At 42.8% G+C, this 22,670-nt stretch overlaps 1 protein-coding gene across 1 annotated transcript in view; it reads left to right on the forward strand.

Annotated features, from left to right (window-relative positions):
• prkcha (protein kinase C, eta, a) overlaps positions 1-22,670 on the forward strand; it is a 185,910-nt gene that overhangs the window by 60,136 nt on the left and 103,104 nt on the right. The window contains exon 2 of the mRNA XM_078406761.1: positions 6,713-6,776. Coding sequence (XP_078262887.1) covers positions 6,713-6,776 — 64 coding nt within the window. The remainder of the gene's footprint in view (positions 1-6,712; positions 6,777-22,670) is intronic.

Here is a 22,670-nt window from a genome sequence, read left to right on the forward strand (position 1 = left end):
GATCATGGTTACTGGAGAGCAGACTATTGGAATAAAAGGGTGACTGGAGTGTACTCTATCATAACACAGCCTGAATGACCTCCTTTGCTACATTATTATCTGTTATTTTGTGCACACTTTACTTATTCCATACCAATGAAGTGATGTAAACTAAGTTGAGTTAAATGATGGTGCCCTGAGATAAATTCCCCAGGTCTGACCCTGCAGTCTTTAGAACATAGAATAATACAGCACAGGAACAGGCCATTCGACTCACAATGTCCTTGCTGAACATGAAACCAACTAATCTCCTCTGCCTGCACATGACCCACATCCTTCCATTCTAAAAGCCTCTTAAATGCCACAATTGTGTCTGCCTCCACTACTCCACTCAGCAACGCAAGCCAGGCACCCACCACTCTCGTTATAAAGAAGCTTGCCCTGAACATCTCCTTTAAACTTTGTCTCTCTCACATTGAAGCTATGCCCTCTAGTCTTTAACATTTCCACCCTGGGGAAAAAGGTTCTGACTATCGTATCTATGCCTCTCATAACATTAGTTTAGTTTAGTTTAATTTAGTTTATTGTCTCGTGCACCGAGGTACAGTGAAAAGCTTTTGTTGCATGCTGTCCAGTCAGCGGAAAGACAATAGATGATTACAATCAACTACCCTCAATCTCCGAAGCTCTAGAGAAAACAATATATGTAATCTTTGTGTGTTCTCTTTGATTTCATCCAGCTCTGCTGCGGAGCCTAATATTCAATGTCTGAAGTTCAAGTTCAGATCTAATCCAGTTGATACTCTCTCCTCAGAATTGTTCCCTTCACGCAGAATGGCACTCCAAGGAGGGGAGATGACACATTTTATTGGTTATCATTCCTGCTGTGTGCTCTCCTCTGGTTCACTGAGGGTATAAATGTCAGGCTAGGATAGTGGTGAACAACCAAGACATGGTACAAGACCACTCGTAAGAACATATCTGCTACCAAGGGATATGGGTAGAAAGCAGGGACGGGGTACAGATTTAGGATGATTAGCCATGATCATATTGAATGGTGGTGCTGGGTCAAAGGGCTGAATGGCCTACTCCTGCACCTATTTTCTATGTTTCTATGTTTCTAAAATTCTTGAAAATTCAGCCACTGTAATTCTGAATCTATTCCAATATTGGAGTCTTCATGGAGTAATGTGGGAGTGTTGATTTGCCGCATTGTCTCTGGAAGTCTTTGTGCCAGGTTAACCAATATCATCGTGTCCACCACTGACTTTGAACATTGACACTACACAATCTCTCATAATTTAAAAAATACTCAGCTCTTCTGTTTTATGCAGCAAAGTGAATAACTTCACATTTTTCCACTTTATATTTTATCCGTCTCGTTATTGCCACCCACTCAACTTCTTTCGAATCCCCTCTTTCTGTCCTTTCTCCTATTCACAATCCCATCTAGCTGAGTGTCAGTAGCAAACTTGGAAATAATGCAGGTGTCCGCCTTTGTCAAATTGCTGATACGGATTATGCATAGAACTTTGGAAAATGATATCCACTATTATTATTCCCACCTCTTTCAAAACTCTTGAGTTGACACTTCATTGAAACTTTGTTCATCAGTCCAATTGGAAGCATGCAGAAACAACACATCAATGGTTATTTGGTCTCAAATTTTGCCATTGTTTAGTTAAATGGTATTTATAATTTTAAGGTATGTGGCCAATACTGAGAACTTGTTTATAGGGATGGGAAATAACATGAGTCATTGGTACTTCATGTTACCAAACTGCTTGCTTATTCTCACCAATCTCTTCAACACATTTTTCTTTAACGTATATTTATTTCCTTCAGTTCCTCATTCTTGCAAGACTCTTTCTTCTCTGGTATTTCTGATAGTTTCTTGTCTGCTTCCATGAAGAATGCTACAAAGTAATTATTTAACTCCTCTGCTATTTCCTTATTCTCCATTATATATTCGTCCATCCTTGTAAAAGATTATTCCTCCTTTTCTTGAGTTTTAAAATGCTCCCAACTCTCAGGCTTCTAGCTATTTCTCTTAACCTAATCAACAGTTCAACAGTTCAACAGTTCAACAGAGCTTTATTTGTCATTCGGTACCAAGGTACCGAACGAAACTACATAGCAGTCACACATAAAAAAGAACACAAGACACATGACCCCAACACATAACGTCCATCACAGTGACTCCAAACACCCCCTCACTGTGATGGAGGCAACAAAACTTCCACTCTCTTCCCCATGCCCACGGACAGACAGCTCGTCCGAAGCCTATTCCTTGTTTTTCTTGATGCTCCTGAGGTAAAACAGAACATGTAAGGTGTAACACATTGTAACAGGTGTGACAGGATTATTAATTCACATTCACAAGGGTGGGTTGATTTTCTGGTTAATTGAGCTCTCAGTCTTAGCTGCATCACTTGAAATTGAAGTTTAGATCAAGAGGAAACACTGTGAATCAGAACCTGAAACATAAAATTAACAACTTTTAGAATGTCTTTTTAATGTGCATTTTATTTCACCTCAAGAAAAGTCCACATGATTTACTCTCTTAGAAATTGGGACCTTGGTTACACTTGAAACTACTGCCTTCTGACCTGTTTCTAGTATCTGCATTGCTCATCGGCATTTGTAGGAGCAATAAAAAGACAGGGAGGAACAAGCTTTTAACTGCATGGTGATTGAAGTTCAAAGTTTTGTTTTCACACCCAGCATAGTCTCAACATGGACAGGAGAGAATGGGGAGTTGGGTACTTAAGGAAACAACTGCTGAGGATCTGTTTCACATCAACCCCCTCTATTGCCATCTGCAGATGCGTACTGACAACAGTGCAGTATTGTGCTTAATAGCTGAGAGCAGGCAGGATGTGGACTAACCTAGCACAATTTTCAGCGTTGCTCTATGATTCTAGTATTAATTGTAGACCTAGTGTGTTTTTGTTGTTGTTTTTCCTGAAGGTTGAAGAAATAATATTTTTCAGACTGTTTCAGATATTTGGGGGATATGTTTAAAATTAATACATAAAAGCATTAATCAATGTGTGGGATTGACCATAAGTCAAAGCCAAAATGTTTATTATGTAATGAAAGTTTGTGCAGAATACACTTGAATCCTTTTGGAATTCCTAATCTCCATTGTATTCTTTAAAATAAATTGCCATTGAAAGCAGGGTGTTTACCTACACTGAATTCAGAGCCATCTTGCCAATCATTACTGCAGCCTATTTTTAAAACAGTATCAACAAGTTACGTGGTCGCATGTCCAGCTATTTAAGGGACAATTGTGTCCTCTAATTGTGTCCCTATTTAAAGGACAATTTAAAATGAAGCTATTTCTTTTCTGATGGATCTTGTGGACATTTAATCAGTAGGCTTTGGACTTCTTTTGTCAATGTTGCTTTAAAGCTGGCTGGGTCTTTTAGCATGGCTGAAAAATGTTTTCCTACTTGGTGCCCCTCCCTTCTGTTGAAAAATCCCTTGGCAGGCACAGCCTAGTGGGCTGCATCACTTCCAAGTTTGTATCTTTCAATTATTCTGCTTGACATTCCCAAAGGCACGAATGGGGTTGATTGTTGTAATATTGGTGGTCTCGGGGCATTGTAAGTTCATGAGATATAGATGATGTTCCAACAGTTCTTGTACTGGAATAGGACATAGGCAGCAGAGGTTTTGATGTATTGCCATGCATTAAGTGAGTTGAGAACAGCTATGTCGGTAGGTGAAAAAGACGTGAATGACTATTTCAGCAGCAGATGGGCTGAGTGGAGTGCTTCTGACATGTTTGAAATTCTTGTGTTGGCAAGTGCAACGTCTCAACAGCTCTGTTGAGGTTTTGAACAGTGTAGTCAGGCTGAAGAAATGGATAAGGAGGGAAGTGGCTTTGTGGTGATGGGCAAGTAGTGTAGCAAAAGGAGGGACTTTGCAGAAGGACTTGGATGGGTTGGGAGAGTGGGCAGAGAAGTGGCAAATGGAATATAGTGTAACAAAGTGTTGAGTCGTGCATTTTGGTAATAGGAATAAAGGCATAGATTATTTTCTAAATGGGGAGAGAATCCAGAAATCAGAGGTGCAAAGGGACCTTGGGAGTGCTGGTGCAAGATTCCCAAAAAGGTAATCTGCAAGTCAAATTGGCAGTAAAGAAAGCAAATGCAATGCTAGCATTTATTTTGAGAGGGCTTGTATACAATACAGGGATGTAATGCTGAGGCTCTATAAGGCACTGGCCAGGCCGCATTTGCAATATTGTGGGCACCATATCTGAGGAAGGATGTGCTGGCTCTGGAGAGGGTCCAGAGGAGGTTTACAAAAATGATCCCAGGAATGAGTAGGTTAGCCTATATGAGCATTTGTCAGCACTGGGCCTATACTCGCTGGAGTTTAGAAGAATGCGGGGGGAACTCATTGAAACGTACAAAATAATGAAAGGCTTGGATAGAGTGGATGTGGATAGTGGATGTTTCCACTAATGGAAGAGTCTAGGATTAGAGGTCATAGCCTCAGAATTAAAGGACATTCTTTTAGGAAGGAGGAATTTCTTTAGTCAGAGGGTGGTAAATCTGTGGAATTCATTGCCACAGAAGGTTGTGGAGGTCTGTGGTCAAGAAGGCTTTTGCTATGGTGGCCTTCATCGGTTGCGGTATTGAATGTAGAAGTTGGTAAGTTATGGTACAGTTGTACAAGAAATTGGTGAGGCCATATTTGGAATGTCGCGTTCAGTTTTGGTTACCGCACTATGTGAAGAAAGTCATTTAGCTGGAAAGAGTGCAGAGAAGATTTATGAGGATGTTGCCAGGACTTGAGGGGCTGAGCTATAGAGAGAGGTTGGGCAGGTTAGTTTATTCCTTGGAGAGCAGACTGCTGAGATGTGAGATTGTATAGTTGTACAAAATAATGAGGCGAATAGATAGGATGAACACACAGAATATTTTACCCAGGGTAGGAGAAACAAAAAATAGAGAAGTTCAGAAGGGCAAACTTTAATACGAACCTGAGGGACAACTTTTTCACTCGGAGGGTGGTGGTTATATGGAATGTGTTGCAGTTGAGGTAGTTGAGCCAGATACTATAACAGCATTTAAAAGACACTTGTACAGTACATAGATAGGAAAGGTATGGAGGGATATGGGCCAAATGCAGGCAAATGGGGCCAGCTTAAAGGGGCATCTTGTTCGATATGGACAAGTTGGAGCAACGGGCCTGTTTCTAGTGACTGTGTGTGACTATAACCTAATGCTTTCTGTGGTATTGTTAAGGAGCAAGACCCAAATGCATTGGCACTTCAGGCATTCAATGGCCTATGCTTCATGGATTGAGATCAGCAAATTTATCACCTATTGTGATGTTTAGTTTAGTTTAGTTTAGATATACAGTGCAGAAACTGGCCCTTTGCCCACCGAGTCCGAACAGGCCAACAATCCCCGCACATTAACACTATCCTACACACACTAAGGACAATTTACACATACACCAACCCAATTAACCTACATACCTGTATGTCTTTGGAGTGTGGGAAGAAACCGAAGATCTCGGAGAAATCCCACGTGGTCACAGGGAGAACGTACAAACTCCATACAGACAGCACCCGTGGCGGGATCGAACCTGGGTGTCTGGCACTGCAAGGGCTGTAAGGCAACAATGCTACCACTGTTACATCAATGTTATTGACCAAACACAGATCCCTTCCTCTTCTTTCGTGTCCATCATCCATGTTTCAAATGTTACATCACTGTCATTGTCCGTCCTGAAAAGGACGCAAGCTTCCGGCGACAATCAGTGGGAGCCATCACTTGTACAGTCGATGATGGTGGTGGCAGAATTAGCTCAGGACACTTCCAGTTTCCAGCCCCGCGACGTGGACGCTTCTGCTATGGGGCCAAACACAGGTCCCAATAGTACACCTCTCAGCTTTTGGGACTATTATTGAGTCCATCAGTGAGTGCAAATATATATATTTTTTATATTCTGGTCAATGAAAAGCCAGTTCAACTATACTTTTCAGATTATTATCATATTATTTAAACTAGATATGATTTCAGATTTAATAAATGCATTGTTGAATCCAAGGATAATGATTCCAGAAAATCTACAGCCAAAACCAAGCAGAGGTTTTCAGCAAAACAAATGTTTACACAAATATGATGGATGAATCTGCCCTGCAGTGTAAACACATATATCTAAGCAGACAGAGATACAGAAAAAGATTGATTTGTCAGCTTCTCAGCATATTAGCTTGCATGCTGTAGGTGTCCAACTTCAATTCACTAAAAAAAAAAGAAAGCTGTGTTGCTTCTGGTGAATTGGTAGCACTGGATGTCAGTCACCATGTGAGATGGAACATCAAGGCTGGTTGCTTCACAGCATGAAAGTGACACAGCAAGTAGGGTTGCTGCCTCTTAGATTGGGGAACCGTGGTTCAATCCTGACCATCCTGACCCTCCCACCCCCCCCACCCCCCTCGATGAAAGATCATTCACTTGAACCAGTAACACTGTTTTTCTCTCCGCTGATGCTGCCTGACCCACAGGTGCTTAGAATCTAAAATACAAACTGCCAACGCTGAGTTATCCAGGATTTTCTGTCATTATTTCAGATTCCCAGCAGCTGCAGTATTTTGCCACGATTATTATATTTACTTGGCTACTGTGGTTGTGGGGTGGTAATGTTTGACATAACATGTTTTGCTACATGCATGTCCTCATACTTCATATGTTCCTTTTGGCAGGTTGATTTGGAGCCTGAGGGCAAAATTTATATCATGATAGACATGAAGGAAGTGACTTGTGAAGGTAAGACCCCCATCTCTTGTTCTACCAGTGATTATTTAGGAAGCCCAGCAGTTCATTTTTATATTGGCAATTTAAAAAAAACTTTGGCATGTTACATTATATGTATATGGTCATTCACTGCCATGGAGATTGCATTTTTTTGTTTGTTAATAGGAAAATTATTAAATGTATTGGTGTTTTAAAGATGATGTCTTTTGCAGATAATTTGAAAGTGTCAGTGATTATCAGAAATGACAACCATAGAGTTTGTTAACCCATTAACCTCAGACAATCTCATGTGAAGTAAAAAATATTTCCTTGTTAATTTTCCGTCACAATTAATTCAGTGAAAACTTAAAATATTTATCTTTATTCTCTCCAAGATCTTTTGGTAAAGATGATACAGTATCTAAAGAAGATTTTTTTAAATTACAAGAAATGTGTTTAGTATAGAATAAAATTCAGAAAAGGAGGTAAATTTGTGTGTGGAATTCTTTTGAGATTATTTTAGCAAGAGCATGTGAAAGCATTATCAATATAAGAGGCCTCTTCTGTTTGCTCTGAAATCTCACTGATATAAAATAATGAAGAAATTGGTTAAAAGGTATTGCAGCACTGAAATTGCTTTCTTGTGTTGATTTACCAAAAATATAAATAGTATCACAGACTTCTGTGTGATCTGAGTTCTTCATCAGCAGTGCTAACTGGATACGATGCAGTGGAGATGCACAACAATGATTGCTAGTGGTTCCCAATTGTATCTGCTTTACACATTCAAAAAATAACTTTTAAGATGTATAAACCAAACATCTTAAAAATAATTTTAAAATAATTATGATAAACCTGTACTGCCGGCAAATAAAATCTTCATAAACCCCAAGTGGTGTAAGCTCCTGATTGCACCTTGAGTTCATTGCTTCCTGTTTCACCGGATACAACTTGGCTAATACAGGTATAGTGCCATAGTATTGTTGCAGACCATGATCAGTGGGTGCAAGATGTCTGTCTATTAAATCTAGATCTTTTAAATAGGCATGCTCTTAACCACCTAATCCAATAATGAAGGCAATTATCTTTAGTCCTTATTCATGCATGTTTCTGGAACCAGCTGAGGCCATTATGAACGTAATTGTGCCTTGATTGTTTAAGCTAACTGCAGGTATTGAGTAATGGTATCAGCTCTCCAAGAGAGAGTCAAGCAAGGAATAATTGCTGCCAAAGGTGTCAAGGATTGATTTTTCATCCCCCTGTGGACCAGGACCTGCAGCCACTTCCCCTAGCTTTCAGTCCATGGATTAAAGTTTTTAAGAAAATATAGACAATAGACAATAGATGCAGGAGGATGCCATTCGGCCCTTCGAGCCAGCACCGCCATTCAATGTGATCATGGCTGATCATTCTCAATCAGTATCCCGTTCCTGCCTTCTCCCCATACCCCCTGACTCCGCTATCCTTAAGAGCTCTATCTAGCTCTCTCTTGAATGCATTCAGAGAATTGGCCTCCACTGCCTTCTGAGGCAGAGAATTCCACAGACATATTTGGAACCCTGTAAATAAACAGCATTACATTGAAAAACATTAGATCCTTTCCGTTCATTTTAGCTTATTAGGAAAATGTTTTATTGACTTTATTATTGGCCATCTGTTGTTACCTCCTTCGACTAATGCTATGTCTGGTGAGATACACAACAGTCATTAGTAAGTGCACCAAGGCATGTTATATTAACTGTTACTTGGTTCTGGAAATGCAATCACCTCAAACAATAATGTTGACACCATTCTTCCTTCACCATTTACATCAGCCACCTGTACTTCTTCCCAGCTCAACACCACTAATACTTTCATGCTATGCATCAGCAGGCATGGGCACTCGTAGTTTACATAACAGTACAGTGTAGGTCTCTACAGTTGCATGGAAGAATCTCAGTTTGAGACCGTTAGACATCCGAGACGTCCAGATTTTCCCCATGTTATTGAGGGCTTTCCATGCGAGCGCTTTCCGGACCTTGATGTCATTCTCCGAGCTCTGCATCCTCGCTCCCAGGTACTCGAAGTCTTCCACTTTCTTGAGAGATGCACTGCCACTAGTCTTAAGAGGCTCATGGTCACCACCATTGTACTCTGTCTTCTTGGCATTGAGGTGGAGGCCCATTTTCTCGCACTCCATCTCGACCCTGCCGAGCAGCCCTTGTGTCTCCCCAATTTGGACTGACAGCAGGACGATGTCATCAGCGAAGTCAAGGTCTGACAAGTTGACTGACCCGATTCTTCTCGAATTCCTTGGAGTGATTGTGAAGCTGAGGTCCTTGTGTTCCTTGAGCGCCTGCCTCATTGCATAATCAAGGACAATGACAAAGCGAAAGGGTGGAATCTCCCCATGGAGCTGGGTGTTGGTGGTGTGGTCCCTCCAACTGACATTTTGAACTTTTCTGAGCATTCAGGTGTAGATACCATTGAGAGACTTGAACAGTGCTCTAGTGAGAGTCCATGCCTCACACCAGTACAATAATATTTGGGCACTTGGGCACCACGGCCAAGGATGTCCCCCCGGATGGCGAGAGCAAAGTGTTCAAAATCCTCGCGTGGGTCTTACAGGGAGACATGCTAGCACCATAGAAACATACAAAATAGGTGCAGCAGGAGGCCATTCGGCCCTTCGAGCCAGATCAGCCATGATCACAATGAATGGCGGTGCTGGCTTGAAGACGTACAGGTATGTAGGTTAATTGACTGGGTAAATGTAAAAATTGTCCCTAGTTTGTGTAGGATAGTGTTAATGTGCGGCGCGGACTCGGTGGGCCAAAGGGCCTGTTTCCGCGCTGTATCTCTAAATCTAGAAATCTAAATACCCAGCTCCAAGGGGAGATTCCACCTCTGCCCAAGAAGATCAGGTCGAGAGGGATGAGACTTGCTGGTTATTGCCATCCAGAAATACCAGCAAACAAGGCTGTGCTGTGGGAACCCACCCATGGAAGACGGAACACGGGACGACCAAACAAGACGATGCTGAATTCGTTGATGGAAGATGCATATGTAGAGACAAAAGAGGAGCTTGCCAGCTATATGGAGGACAGAGATGTGTGGTGTGTCCGTCACCATGCCCGTTGGAAACCAGCACCACTGTGTCGCAAATGATTTCAATTATTTTAATTAATTAATTGATTGATTGATTAAATAACTAATTAATTAAATAGTGTAGGTGCATGTTTTATCCAGGAAATGCGTATTAGTGATAGACACAAAATGCTGTAGTAACTCAGCAATTCAGCAGCATTTCGGGAGAAAATAAAAAGTTGACGTTTCGGGCCGGGATCCTTCTTCAGATCCGACGTGAAATGTGACCTACCCATTTACTCCAGCATTTTGTGCCTATCTTCGGTGTAAACCAGCATCTACAGTTCCTTCCTACACAAATACAGAGCAGTATTTGAAAAGAAGATACAGGCAACATTTCAGAGATTTTTTTAATTCAGACTTCCATGGGATGAAATTTTCATTCCATTTCAGTTGAGATTTATTACCACCATACTACAACATTGCTGTGGTTTCATGCTGTGGGGATTTTTTTGAACAGCAAAAGCTTATGTCTCAGTTAGTTAAGATTCAGGAACACTGAATCGGGCACATTAATGAAGCATCGTGCCACAACACACAGAACACGGAATGGAACTGTTGTATGTTGAAAGGCTGGAGCAATTAGGCTTGTATACACTGGAATTTAGAAGGATGAGGGGGGATCTTATTGAAACATATAAGATAATTAGGGGATTGGACACATTAGAGGCAGAAAACATGTTCCCAATGTTGGGGGAGTCCAGAACAAGGGGCCACAGTTTAAGAATAAGGGGTAGGCCATTTAGAACGGAGATGAGGAAGAACTTTTTCAGTCAGAGAGTGGTGAAGGTGTGGAATTCTCTGCCTCAGAAAGCAGTGGAGGCCAGTTCGTTGGATGCTTTCAAGAGAGAGCTGGATAGAGCTCTTAAGGATAGCGGAGTGAGGGGGTATGGGGAGAAGGCAGGAACGGGGTACTGATTGAGAGTGATCAGCCATGATCGCATTGAATGGCGGTGCTGGCTCGAAGGGCTGAATGGCCTACTCCTGCACCTATTGTCTATTGTCTATTGGAACACAGAGCAGGATCTGGAACAATTAGAGGGATCATGACAACTGCTGGTCAGATGGGAACAGCAAGGGCATAGTCATCACTGATATTTGCCCTATGTAACCTCTATAAAGCATGATGGCTTTTAATATTTTAATAATATTTTAATAACTTTTTCTGCACCTAAAATTTTTGTAGTTGGAAATATTGTACTGCCTGTGATATCTTGCTCATTAAATACTGCTCATTCCTTTAAATATGTCAATATGATTGACAACCTATGATTTAACTTGAAAGTTCTTGACTAGGCAGCACCACCCTCCACACTGCTGCTTTATGTTGCATGCTCCTGTTTTAGAGTAGATTGAGCAGTTTTGACCGATTTAAATGGTACTTGTAAAGTCAAGAACTCAGTGGCCATCTGGAGCAGGCTATTCTGAATGCTTTAAAAAAAAAGCATTAAATACACACAATCATGGATACTCAGAACTTTGTTTTGACCGGCCTCATGTAAAACACATATTTTTAACCACGGGTGGACAAACCACAAAATCCTCTGTTTGGACTGTGAATGCTCGTGAATTGTTGCTGGCAGGATTTATTTAATTCCCTTTGTTCAGAGGAGAGATTATTTTTCATTTAATCTGACTGTCCAGATGTTGTAAGAAAAGGCAGCTGCAATTATGGTGGGGTTTGTGGGACATTAATTTAAAAATGCCTTATTTGGCAACCTGGCCAAATGCTTTGGAAAGCATATATTCTTTTCTCAACGGCAGAGTGGAATTACTAATGGCATTAATTAAACATATATCATATGATCAAATTTATTTAATGCCTTCTCCAATTACTCAGAAACATCTCAGAACTTCAACAACATGCTTTGAAGCAAGAGAATGTCCCACGGCACCAAAATATGATACCAAGACACACAAGACGTGAATTTTTCTCACAATATACAAGAAGCTATTTGACCCACCGTGTCAATGATAGCTCTTATAGCATTTCCATCAATCCCATTCCCCTACATTTCCCTGAAATGTTTTCTCTTTCAGTTCCATAGTCTGTTTACCTCTTGTAGCAAAATATCACCATCTTCTTTGCAAATCACAATACTGTCAAACTTTGTGTCATCCCCAAATTTAGAAAAATGACTTTCAACGCCTCCACCCCTCCCCGGTCTTGGTCATCAATAAAGCAACATTCCCAACATTGATCCTGAGAAACACACCTATTCACCTTTCTCCAATCCGAGAAACAACCATTCACTATGTCCCTGAGTTGTCAGTTAGTTGGTCAACTTTCTATCCGGGGTGTTAATGTTTCTTTTGTGTCATGTGTCTGAACTATGTTGATAAGCCTGTAATGTGGCACTTTTTTCAAAAGCCATAAACACTACCTTATAAATTGCATTACCCTTGTCAACTCAATCTGTTACCACGTCGGGACAGAAAGTAAGACCGGCACGGATGTCATTAATGTCTGCAAAGGACAACAGGAAAAAACAGATCTTAGTTTATTGCAATTGGAAAGAGCAGAGGTTAATAAAGCTGTGACCAGCTGAATATGTGCAACACCAGTGACACAAATGTGGGTTAGAATGGTTTCTGCACTGGCAATGCTGCAGATTAAGGGCTTGGTGCGACAAATTGAAATGTTTTACATGCACTACCTTTGGCATTTTGATTGTAGCACTTGAAATATTTAAGTTTCAATTTCCTGTCACAGAACCACTTCAAGAAAAGAAATAGCATTTGTGCTGTATCCACTGACCACAGGCCTCAGAAAGGACAGCTTATAACCAAGTGACTGCTGTAAACGTCTTCTCACATTGAAACAAACCACTCTCTGTAAACCAGCATCTGCAGTTCCTTCTTACACACTGTCTGACTCTGTCACCTTAAGCCATGAAATGCCACACAATGCATCTGACCAACATCCTTCCAAAATACCTGTTGAAGTACAAAATGTTCCAAATTAATGGGCTGAATAAAAATATATTTGTTGAACTTTTGCAAGTTCCTGTCTAATGCCATCAAAATCAGCTTAACCAATTTGGGAGTTTAACTTGTGGACTAGTCCTATCCTTTTCCATTACTAATTAAAACAAATGGTCCCAAAGTGCTTCGCCACTGACACTGCAATCACTTGCCCTGCCTCATTTTGCAATAGGAGATTCAATATCACTCCTTCTCCAGAGGGACCATCTACATGTGTATTTACACATTTAATAAATTGCACCCCATTCAAGCCCTTGGCATTATGGTAGTCATTGACAATATTAGGGAAATTAAAATTGCCTACGATATCCCTATTATTCTTACAGCTATCTGCAATCTCCCCACACCTTTGATCCACTAATTCACACTGATTATTGGGGGTGCCTATAGTACAACCACATCAAAATAATCACCTGCTTTGTATTTCCGAGTTCCACCCACATGGCCTCTGGACAAATCCTCAGGAATATCGCCACTACTTACTGCTATGATATTCTCCTTAATGGATAAAGCAATTCCCCCTCCTTTCTTACCTCAACCTCAATCACACATGTAGTATTTCTACCCCAGAACATCAAGTTGCCAGTCCTGCCCATTCCTCAGCCATGTTTCTGTGATAGCTGTAATATCCCAGAATTGTTTCACCTCTTTGGTTAATTTAGTGGAAACTAAATATTTTACACCAATAATTAGATTAGTTTAGTTTATTGTCACGTGTACCGAGGAACAATGAAAAGCTTTTGTTGTGTGCTAAGTGGTCAGCAGAAAGACCACACATGATTACAATCGAGCCATCAACAATGAACAGATACATGATAGTGTTTAGTGCAGGATAAAGTCCAGTAAAGTCCGAAGTAACTTCCGGAGTTTGTACCAGAACTCCGGTAGCAACTTCCAAATATTAACCACTATCAGTAAAAAAAATACCCTCAAATCTCATTTCTCTCACCATATGTTCCCTCTTGTTGTTGATACTCTTGCCGTGGGGAAAAAACATTCTGAATATCTATCCTCCTATGCCTTTTAGAATTGTATATACCTCTATCTGGTCACCACTCAGTCTTCTTTGCTCCAGGGAAAACAAGCCCAACCTATCCAACCTCTCTCTATAATTAATGCCCTCTAAACCAGGCAACGTTCTGGTGAATCTCCTCACACACTCTCCAGCACAACCACACCCTTGTATTTTGTAACCGTATGGCTCCAACCAGTGTTTTGTAAAGTTGCAATTTAACATCACAACTTTTATATCCTATGCCTGATCAATGAAGGCTAGCATACCATATACCATCCTATGATAGGGTTCACCACCCTATCTAAGTGTACTGCTATTTTCTGGCAACTATGGACTTGAACCTGTGATCCCTCTCTTCATCAATATTCCTCAGTGCCTGACCACTACCTTGTCGAAGTCCAACTGTCTCTGTTGCATCTCATGAACTAATAACTAAAGATGGTGGAATGTTCTATTCTGAAGCCTGATCCTGCCATGGGTCAAGATTTGCTGTGTAAATGTGTGCCTATGTGCGCAGACTGAATTAAAGTGGTCACTATCAATCGTGACTGGGAGCCCAGTCTGGTACTTTTCTTCCTGATTTCAGAGTTGATAAAGGCAGATTGACGATCAAGAAATTAGGTCAAATTTGTGTTTAAATTTAATAGAAACATAACCATTAACATAAAGTTATTCTCTGGATTAATAATCCAGAATTAAGTAAAAATATTATGGTTGGAACATTATTTTTTTTCTTTAGTTCAGTATCCTGTTTTTGCTGTCACCTCACACTGTGAGTACCATGGATTTTATTACAAAGCTCACTGTAAGAAATATATTTTATTGATGCATTCTTACATAAGCTGCTGTTTGTTTCAAACATCTTTCAGTGCAGACAATGACTGCACAGAAACAGCCCCATGGCCCATCTAATCAATGATCATCTAATTATGCTTCACCTGAGCCTTTTCATGCTAATCAACACATCAGGCACTTTGTGTTGTACTTTGTACTTGTCTTCCTCCCGTACTTCCTCTTACGCACATCTGTGCTACTCCCTCAACATATCAACGGGGCAGTCAGTGCAAATCCTAATTATTGTCTGAGTGAAGAGGTATCATCTGAATTCCCTATTTCAATTTTTTAATGGAATGCTGCAGGCAGGATTCAGTGTTGATTATAATTGGTTCTGTCCAGCAAAAATGTCACCATGGAAACCACAAACTCACCTCCTGTCACCTGTGCCTTATTTGAAGCAAATAAATCATCAGGGCATATTTCAGGTCCTGGCTTAAATATCTTTTGGTCTTTTGAAATATATGACTTTCCCAAAACTGTGAGCTTCCAAGTTGGAGATGCATGTTAAGGCGGGAGGGACAATGTTTAATGGAGATTTGCAGTGCATGTTTTTTACATAGATGGTGGTGGAGCCTTGGGACACACTGCTTGGGGTGGTGTTGGTGGGGGTAAATATAATAGTCGCATTTAAGAGGCTTTCAAATAGGGATATGTAGGAAATGGAGAGGTGTGAATTATGTGCAGGCAGAGGAGATTAGTTTATCTTGGCATCATGTTCAGCAGTGACATAGTGGGCCAAAGGGCCTGTTCCAGTGCTGTACTTTTCTATGTTCTACGTAATGTAGAAAAAAACATAGCATTGAGATCAGTATTCTGTGGTGCAACACTCATGACTTTCAGATCATTAAAAATCAATAGCTGGAAATTAACAGTCCTATGAATGATTTGGACACCGAGGTTATTGTTCACAGTGTTCAATGAACTGCTCTCTCATTGAAAGACACACTGTACAAAGATGGAGTCCCACAGTGCTTTAGAATATACATAAGAGTGAAGTAGCATTTTTTTCTTGTTTGCCCTGTTATATTGTGAAGAACCTCAGCAGGTGCATGGCCCAGGAAAGTTTCCGCAACTTGATTGCTGTTTACAGGCAAAATTAGCAGGCTTCTGTAATGTGAGCACATGGTTTGATTACAATATGAATGCTATGCAATAATCATATGGTATGCCATTGACATAATTAGCAGGCTTCTGTAATGTGAGCAAATGGTTTGATTACAATATGAATGCTATGCAATAATCATATGGTATGCCATTGGTTCTTTAGAATTAGCCATCTTAAAATCATAGGAAAGTCACTGCAATTGTTCAAAACTTCCTGGCTAATACTAAATGAATGAAAAGCTCTGGCTGAGGAAGCATGGAAACACTATGAGCCTTTATGTCTGTCAGAAAAATGTTAACAAGATGACCACACTCTTTTACTGTTTGGTTTTATACTTGTTCATTATAGACAAGTATTTTCAAATTCTTTCACTCCACTTGTAAATAAGAGCACACCGTGCAATTACAACATTGCTTCTGCACAGAGTAACCTTGCTCCGTCCTTGACGAAGTGGAAAGATGTTGCACAGTTTCCTTTATATCATATCATATCATTATGGCGAGTCCGAAAACTTGTTGGTTGTAGAAGAAGTTTATTGCAGCCGCAATATTCGAATACAAAGTTAAACAACAAGGTAAAGGACAACCATCAAAAACTTACTGTCTTCTTCGAAGACTTCGCCGAACTGAACATTTCGGGCGCCAAAAGCGCACATGACCACGCTGGCCAATCAGCGATGTCGCTCTCTGGACCAATCCCCACGGTCGCGCTCACACGTGACCTCGCTGGCCAATCTGAGGGTTCGACGACCCGGACCATTCTCTATGGTCGCTACATGACCCCCCCCAGAACCCGAGGTACGGAACCTAGCAGGGAGCCGGATTTCGCGACCATAACGAGTACGGAGAGGGGCAGCCTGAACCACAGGAGCCGGGGGTTCCGGACTTGGAGGAACAGCCGGAACGGGGGGTCCTGGAGGGACTGCCGGAACGGGGGGTCCTGGAGGAACTGCCGGAACGGGGGGTCCTGGACTGAGCGGAACTAACGGAGGTCGGCCTCTCCTAGGGGTTTGGCCGACCAGGACTGGTTGATCCGGATCCAAGTGTGCAGGTTTGAGCCGGGACACCGAGACGAGCTCACTCCTGCCGCACATGTCTAAGGTGAAGGTAGCCGTTCCCTTACGCAAAACCCGGAACGGCCCTTGATAGACCCTCTGCAACGGGGCACGATGGGAATCTTTTCGCAGAAACACAAACTCACAGTCCTTCAGGGAAGGCGGTTCATGTACCATGGGACACCCATGACGTGAAGTCGGAACTGGAGCCAGGGAACCCACCCGTGCCCGGAGAGATGCTAATACTGATGGAACTGTAGGCAGCTGGTCTGAGGGGTCCGGAAACAAATCTCCGGGTACTCGAAGTGTCGAGCCATATACTAGCTCCGCGGACGACGCACCGAGATCTAGCTTAGGAGCAGTCCGGATGCCCAGAAGAACCCAGGGGAGTTGGTCTACCCAGTCCGGGCCTTCAAGCCTTGCACTGAGGGACGCCTTAAGTTGACGGTGGAACCTTTCCACAAGTCCATTTGCCTGGGGGTGATATGCAGTAGTGGGTTGTAACTTGGAACCATACAGTTCTGCGAGCGCGGCCCAGAGGGACGAAGTGAACTGCGGCCCCCTGTCAGTGGTAATAACTGCCGGGACCCCGAAACGAGCTACCCAATGGAGGGCCAAAGTCCTGGCACAAGACGCTGACGAAATATCAGACAATGGGAAAGCCTCCGCCAACCGGGTGAACCGATCCACCACCGTGAGGACAATAGACAATAGACAATAGGCAATAGGTGCAGGAGTAGGCCATTCAGCCCTTCGAGCCAGCACCGCCATTCAATGCGATCATGGCTGATCACTCTCAATCAGTACCCCGTTCCTGCCTTCTCCCCATACCCCCTCACTCCGCTATCCTTAAGAGCTCTATCCAGCTCTCTCTTGAAAGCATCCAACGAACTGGCCTCCACTGCCTTCTGAGGCAGAGAATTCCACACCTTCACCACCCTCTGACTGAAAAAGTTCTTCCTCATCTCCGTTCTAAATGGCCTACCCCTTATTCTCAAACTGTGGCCCCTTGTTCTGGACTCCCCCAACATTGGGAACATGTTATCTGCCTCTAATGTGTCCAATCCCCTAATTATCTTATATGTTTCAATAAGATCTCCCCTCATCCTTCTAAATTCCAGTGTATACAAGCCCAATCGCTCCAGCCTTTCAACATAGGTGTAGCCCCGGGAGGTGGGTGTAGCCCCGGGAGGAAGGCAAAGGCCCTACTAAATCCACGTGGATGTGGAAAAAACGAACTGCTGGGACTTCGAACTCCTGTACGGGGGGCTGGACATGGCGCTGGACTTTAGCGGTCTGACAGGGAACGCAGGAACGCGCCCAACCCGCTACCTGTTTCCGTATACCGAAAGTGCGAATGGGGCTGCCATTAAACGCGATGAGGGTGGGACCTGTCTTACCCGTTCTGGTTTCGAGGTCGGTCGGCGGCACTATACTGACGATGGCTCCCGTGTCCACCAAAAATTCTGTGTCCGTGAATCGATCGTGGACGTAGAGGCGTCGGTTCTGGCCAATCGTAACTGCCCCTATGTACGATCGGCCGAGGCATTTCCCGCGAAGGTACAAGGTGAGCGGCAGTTGCGGGATTCTCTACCCCATCGTAGGTGATAATAGCACCAGCCGCGCTTGTGCGGATCTTTTTGGCGGGCTTTCGGAGAACTGGCGGGAGACGCGGCGCCATCTTGATGTCGCTGTGGCGTGGTCACTGATGTCGAGACCTTGTTGATCGAACCGCTTGCCTTGTTTTTAGCCGCTATGAGCGCGTCCGCTTTCGCTGCATATGCTTCGGGGTCCTTAAAAGAACAATCCGTGAGCAGCAGTCGGACATCCTCAGGAAGCTTCTCTCGGAATGCCTGTTCGAACATAAGGCAATCCGTATGTTTACCGGCTAGCATCATCATTTCGGCCATGAGAACGGACGGCCGTCGATCTCCGAGGTCCGGTAGGTGCAGAAGTCTTGCAGCGCAATCATGCCTATTAAACCCGAAGGTTCGCAGTAACACTTTCTTCATTGCCTCATACTTGCTTTCCGCAGGCGGATTAACGATGAACCGCATCACGCGTGTGGTCGTCTCCGGTGATAGAGCGCTGACGAGGTAGTAATACTTCGTCGAGTCGTCCGATATGTTCTTTATATGAAATTGAGCTTCGGTGTGGACAAACCAAGATTGCGGTGAATGTGTCCAAAACAACGGAAGGTGAACGCTTACCGCGCTTAACTCCGGTGTGCCAGGCGCAGCAATCAACAACGAGGCGTCGTGTTCCTGCATAGTCGGTGATCGTCCAGATCACGTCGGGGTCACCAATATGGCGAGTCCGAAAACTTGTTGGTTGTAGAAGAAGTTTATTGCAGCCGCAATATTCGAATACAAAGTTAAACAACAAGATAAAGGACAACCATCAAAAACTTACTGTCTTCTTCGAAGACTTCGCCGAACTGAACATTTCGGGCGCCAAAAGCGCACATGACCACGCTGGCCAATCAGCGATGTCGCTCTCTGGACCAATCCCCACGGTCGCGCTCACACGTGACCTCGCTGGCCAATCTGAGGGTTCGACGACCCGGACCATTCTCTATGGTCGCTACATCATCATATATATACAGCCGGAAACAGGCCTTTTCGGCCCTCCAAGTCCGTGCCGCCCAGCGATCCTCGTACATTAACACTATCCTACACCCACTAGGGACAATTTTTACATTTTACCCAGCCAATTAACCTACATACCTGTACGTCTTATAAACTCCCTCTCATTCTACATCCACCCCAACCTCCGCACAATCATGTTTTTGCTGCACAATCATGTTTTGCTCATGTTACAGAAACCAGTTTAGTTTAGTTTAGTTTAGAGATACAGCCCGGAAACAGGCCCTTCGACCCACCGAGTCCATGCTGACCAGCGATTCCTGCACATTAACACTTTCCTATACACACTAGGGACAATTTTACATTTACATCAAGCCAATTAACCTACGAACCTGTTCATCTTTGGAGTGTGGGAGAAAATGCCAGAGCAGCAATGAAAATGTTCTTGCGCTGACTAAATTACGGTGCACTGAGTGAGCTGCCAGAATCCTGCAGATCCATGGCCAGGTTGCATTTGCACATTTCTTAATCTATCCAGAGACTGAATAAGTTTAACATGAATGTCGTGATATACTAGTTTTGGAAGCTCTGCAAGCCTCTACTGACAGCACCAGATATCCCCTAGCCCCCACTATTCCTTGATGGGATTTGGAAACAGGAAGCCCAGGTGTCTTGACCATTACTATCTAAATTAACCAAGTCATTATGGCTGGAATGGTCTATGGTGGTCCATTTAGGACTGAGATGAGGAAAAACAATTTCACATAGAGAGTTGTGAATCTGTAGAATTATCTGCCACAGAAGGCAGTGGCGGTCAATTCACTGGATGTTTTCAAGAGAGAGTTAGATTTAGCTCTGAGGGCTAAAGGAATCAAGGGATATAGGGAAAAAGTTGGAGTACAGATTTTAGATGATCAGCCATGATCATATTAGAAACAGAAACATAGAAAATAAGTGCAGGAGGAGGCCATTTGGCCCTTCGAGCCAACACCACCATTCATTGTGATCAAGGCTGATCATCCACAATCAGTAACCCATGCCTGCCTTTTCCCCATATCCCTTGATTCCGCTAGCCGCTAGAGCTCTATCTAACTCTTTTAAATTCATCCGGTTAATTGGCATCTACTGCCTTCTGTGGCAGAGAATTCCACAAATTCACAACTCTCTGGGTGAAAAAGTTCTTTCTCATCTCAGTTTTAAATGGTCTCCCCTTTCTTCTTAGACTGTGGCCCCTGGTTCTGGACTCCCCCAACATTAGAACATTTTTCCTACATCTAGCTTGTCCAGTCCTTTTATAATGTTATACATTTCTATAAGATCCCCTCTCATTCTTCTAAATTCCAGTGAATACAAGCCCAGTCTTTCCACTCTTTCCTCATATCCCGGGGATGAACCGCCATCCCGGGGATGAACCTCGTGAACCTACACTGCACTGCCTCAATAGCAAGGATGTCCTTCTTCAAAGTAGGTGATCAAAACTGCACACAATACTCCAGATGTGGTCTCACCAGGGCCCTGTACAACTGCAGAAGGACCTCTTTACTCCTATACTCAAATCCTCTCGTTATGAAGGCCAACATGCCAGTAGCTTTCTTCACTGCCTGCTTTACCTGCATGTTTACTTTCAGTGACTGGTGTACAAGAACACCCAGGTCTTGTTGCACTTCCCTTTTTCCTAATCTAACACCATTGAGATAATAATCTGCCTCCTTGTTCTTGCCGCCAAAGTGGATATTGAATGGTGGTGCTGGGTCAAAGGGTCGAATAGCCTACTCCACCTATTTTTCTATGGAATTCAGGTTTGGAAACCTGTCCTCCAGATCTCAGCTTTCTATCTTTTAGAAACGGACTTGTTTTTCTCGTTCTGATGACCTGAGACATTAATTCAGGTTCTCTTTCCACAGATGCTGCCTGACATGCTGGGTGTTTCCAACATTTCTGTTTTAATTTCAGATATCCAGCATCTGTTGTTACTATTTTCATTGAAAATGAGCATTTTCCTTCCAAAATCACTGGACACTTGTTATTTTATGACCCAGGCTGAATATCCCCAAATTGCTAACTTTAAATTTTCCAATGGAGAATAGCCCTGATTTGTTGGAGGAACACGTGGGAAACTCAGGAGCAAAATGTTTTTATTTTGTTGTCCTGTGAGTACAAATATATCTGACAAGGGAATCTGTGGTGTAAATGGAACAAATCAGTTCCTATCCGTGAGCTCTCTTGATAGCACTATCTCGATAGCGCTATCTTTCTGCTCTCTGATCATAAAAATATATGTTTGGTCATTTGTTTCTATCTCTCTCTCACTCTTCATCATCGGGATAATGAAGAGATGGAAATTAATATGTTGAATGGAGTTTTGTGAAAAGGATAATGACAGTACATTAAATGAGAACATAGAATAGTGAAAGGCTTGGATAGAGTGGATGTGGAGACGATGTTTCCACTAGTGGGAGAGTCTAGGACTAGAGGTCATAGCCTCAGAATTAAAGGACGTTCTTTTAGCAAGGTGATGAGGAGAAATTTCTTTAGTCAGAGGGCGGTGAATCCGTGGAATTCTTTGCCACAGAAGGTTGTGGAGGTCAAGTCAGTGGATATGTTTAAGGCAAAGATAGATAGATTCTTGATTAGTACAGGTGTCAGAGGTTATGGGAGGAAGGCAAGAGAATGGGGTTAGGATAGAGAGATAGATCAGCCATGATTGAATGGCGGAGTAGACTTGATGGGCCGCCTGGCCTAATTCTACTCCTATTCCTTATGACCTTATAACATTATGCAAAGTATGGGCATTGCCTTCGCCTATACATTAGTCTGTTTTAGGCAATAATGTTTATTGGAAACGCCTCAAAGCATTTCATTGAGGCACAGTAAATCAAGTTGTGCACCTACACAGGAGGGCACCGCCAAGTCTTTATAGAGATGAACAGTTGGAATATCAGTGGAAACAAATTCAGCTTGCCATTCAATTCCATTATCTCCTCTAAACCTACGATCAAACTCGGGGAACTGGGTCTCTGCTCATCCCCATGCAGCTGGGTGTTTGACTTCCTCATTGGTAGACCACAATCAGCTTAGTTTAGTTTAGTTGATTGTCACGTGTACAGTGAAAAGCTTTTGTTGTGTGCTATCTAGTCAGTGTGAATTGACAACAACACGCGATGACCATCAACCTTGAAGATGTGTGCTCAGTCCTCCTCACACCACTGCCCTCCCCCCT

Source organism: Rhinoraja longicauda, chromosome 10, assembly GCF_053455715.1.
Source record: "Rhinoraja longicauda isolate Sanriku21f chromosome 10, sRhiLon1.1, whole genome shotgun sequence".
Classification (NCBI taxonomy): domain Eukaryota; kingdom Metazoa; phylum Chordata; class Chondrichthyes; order Rajiformes; family Arhynchobatidae; genus Rhinoraja; species Rhinoraja longicauda.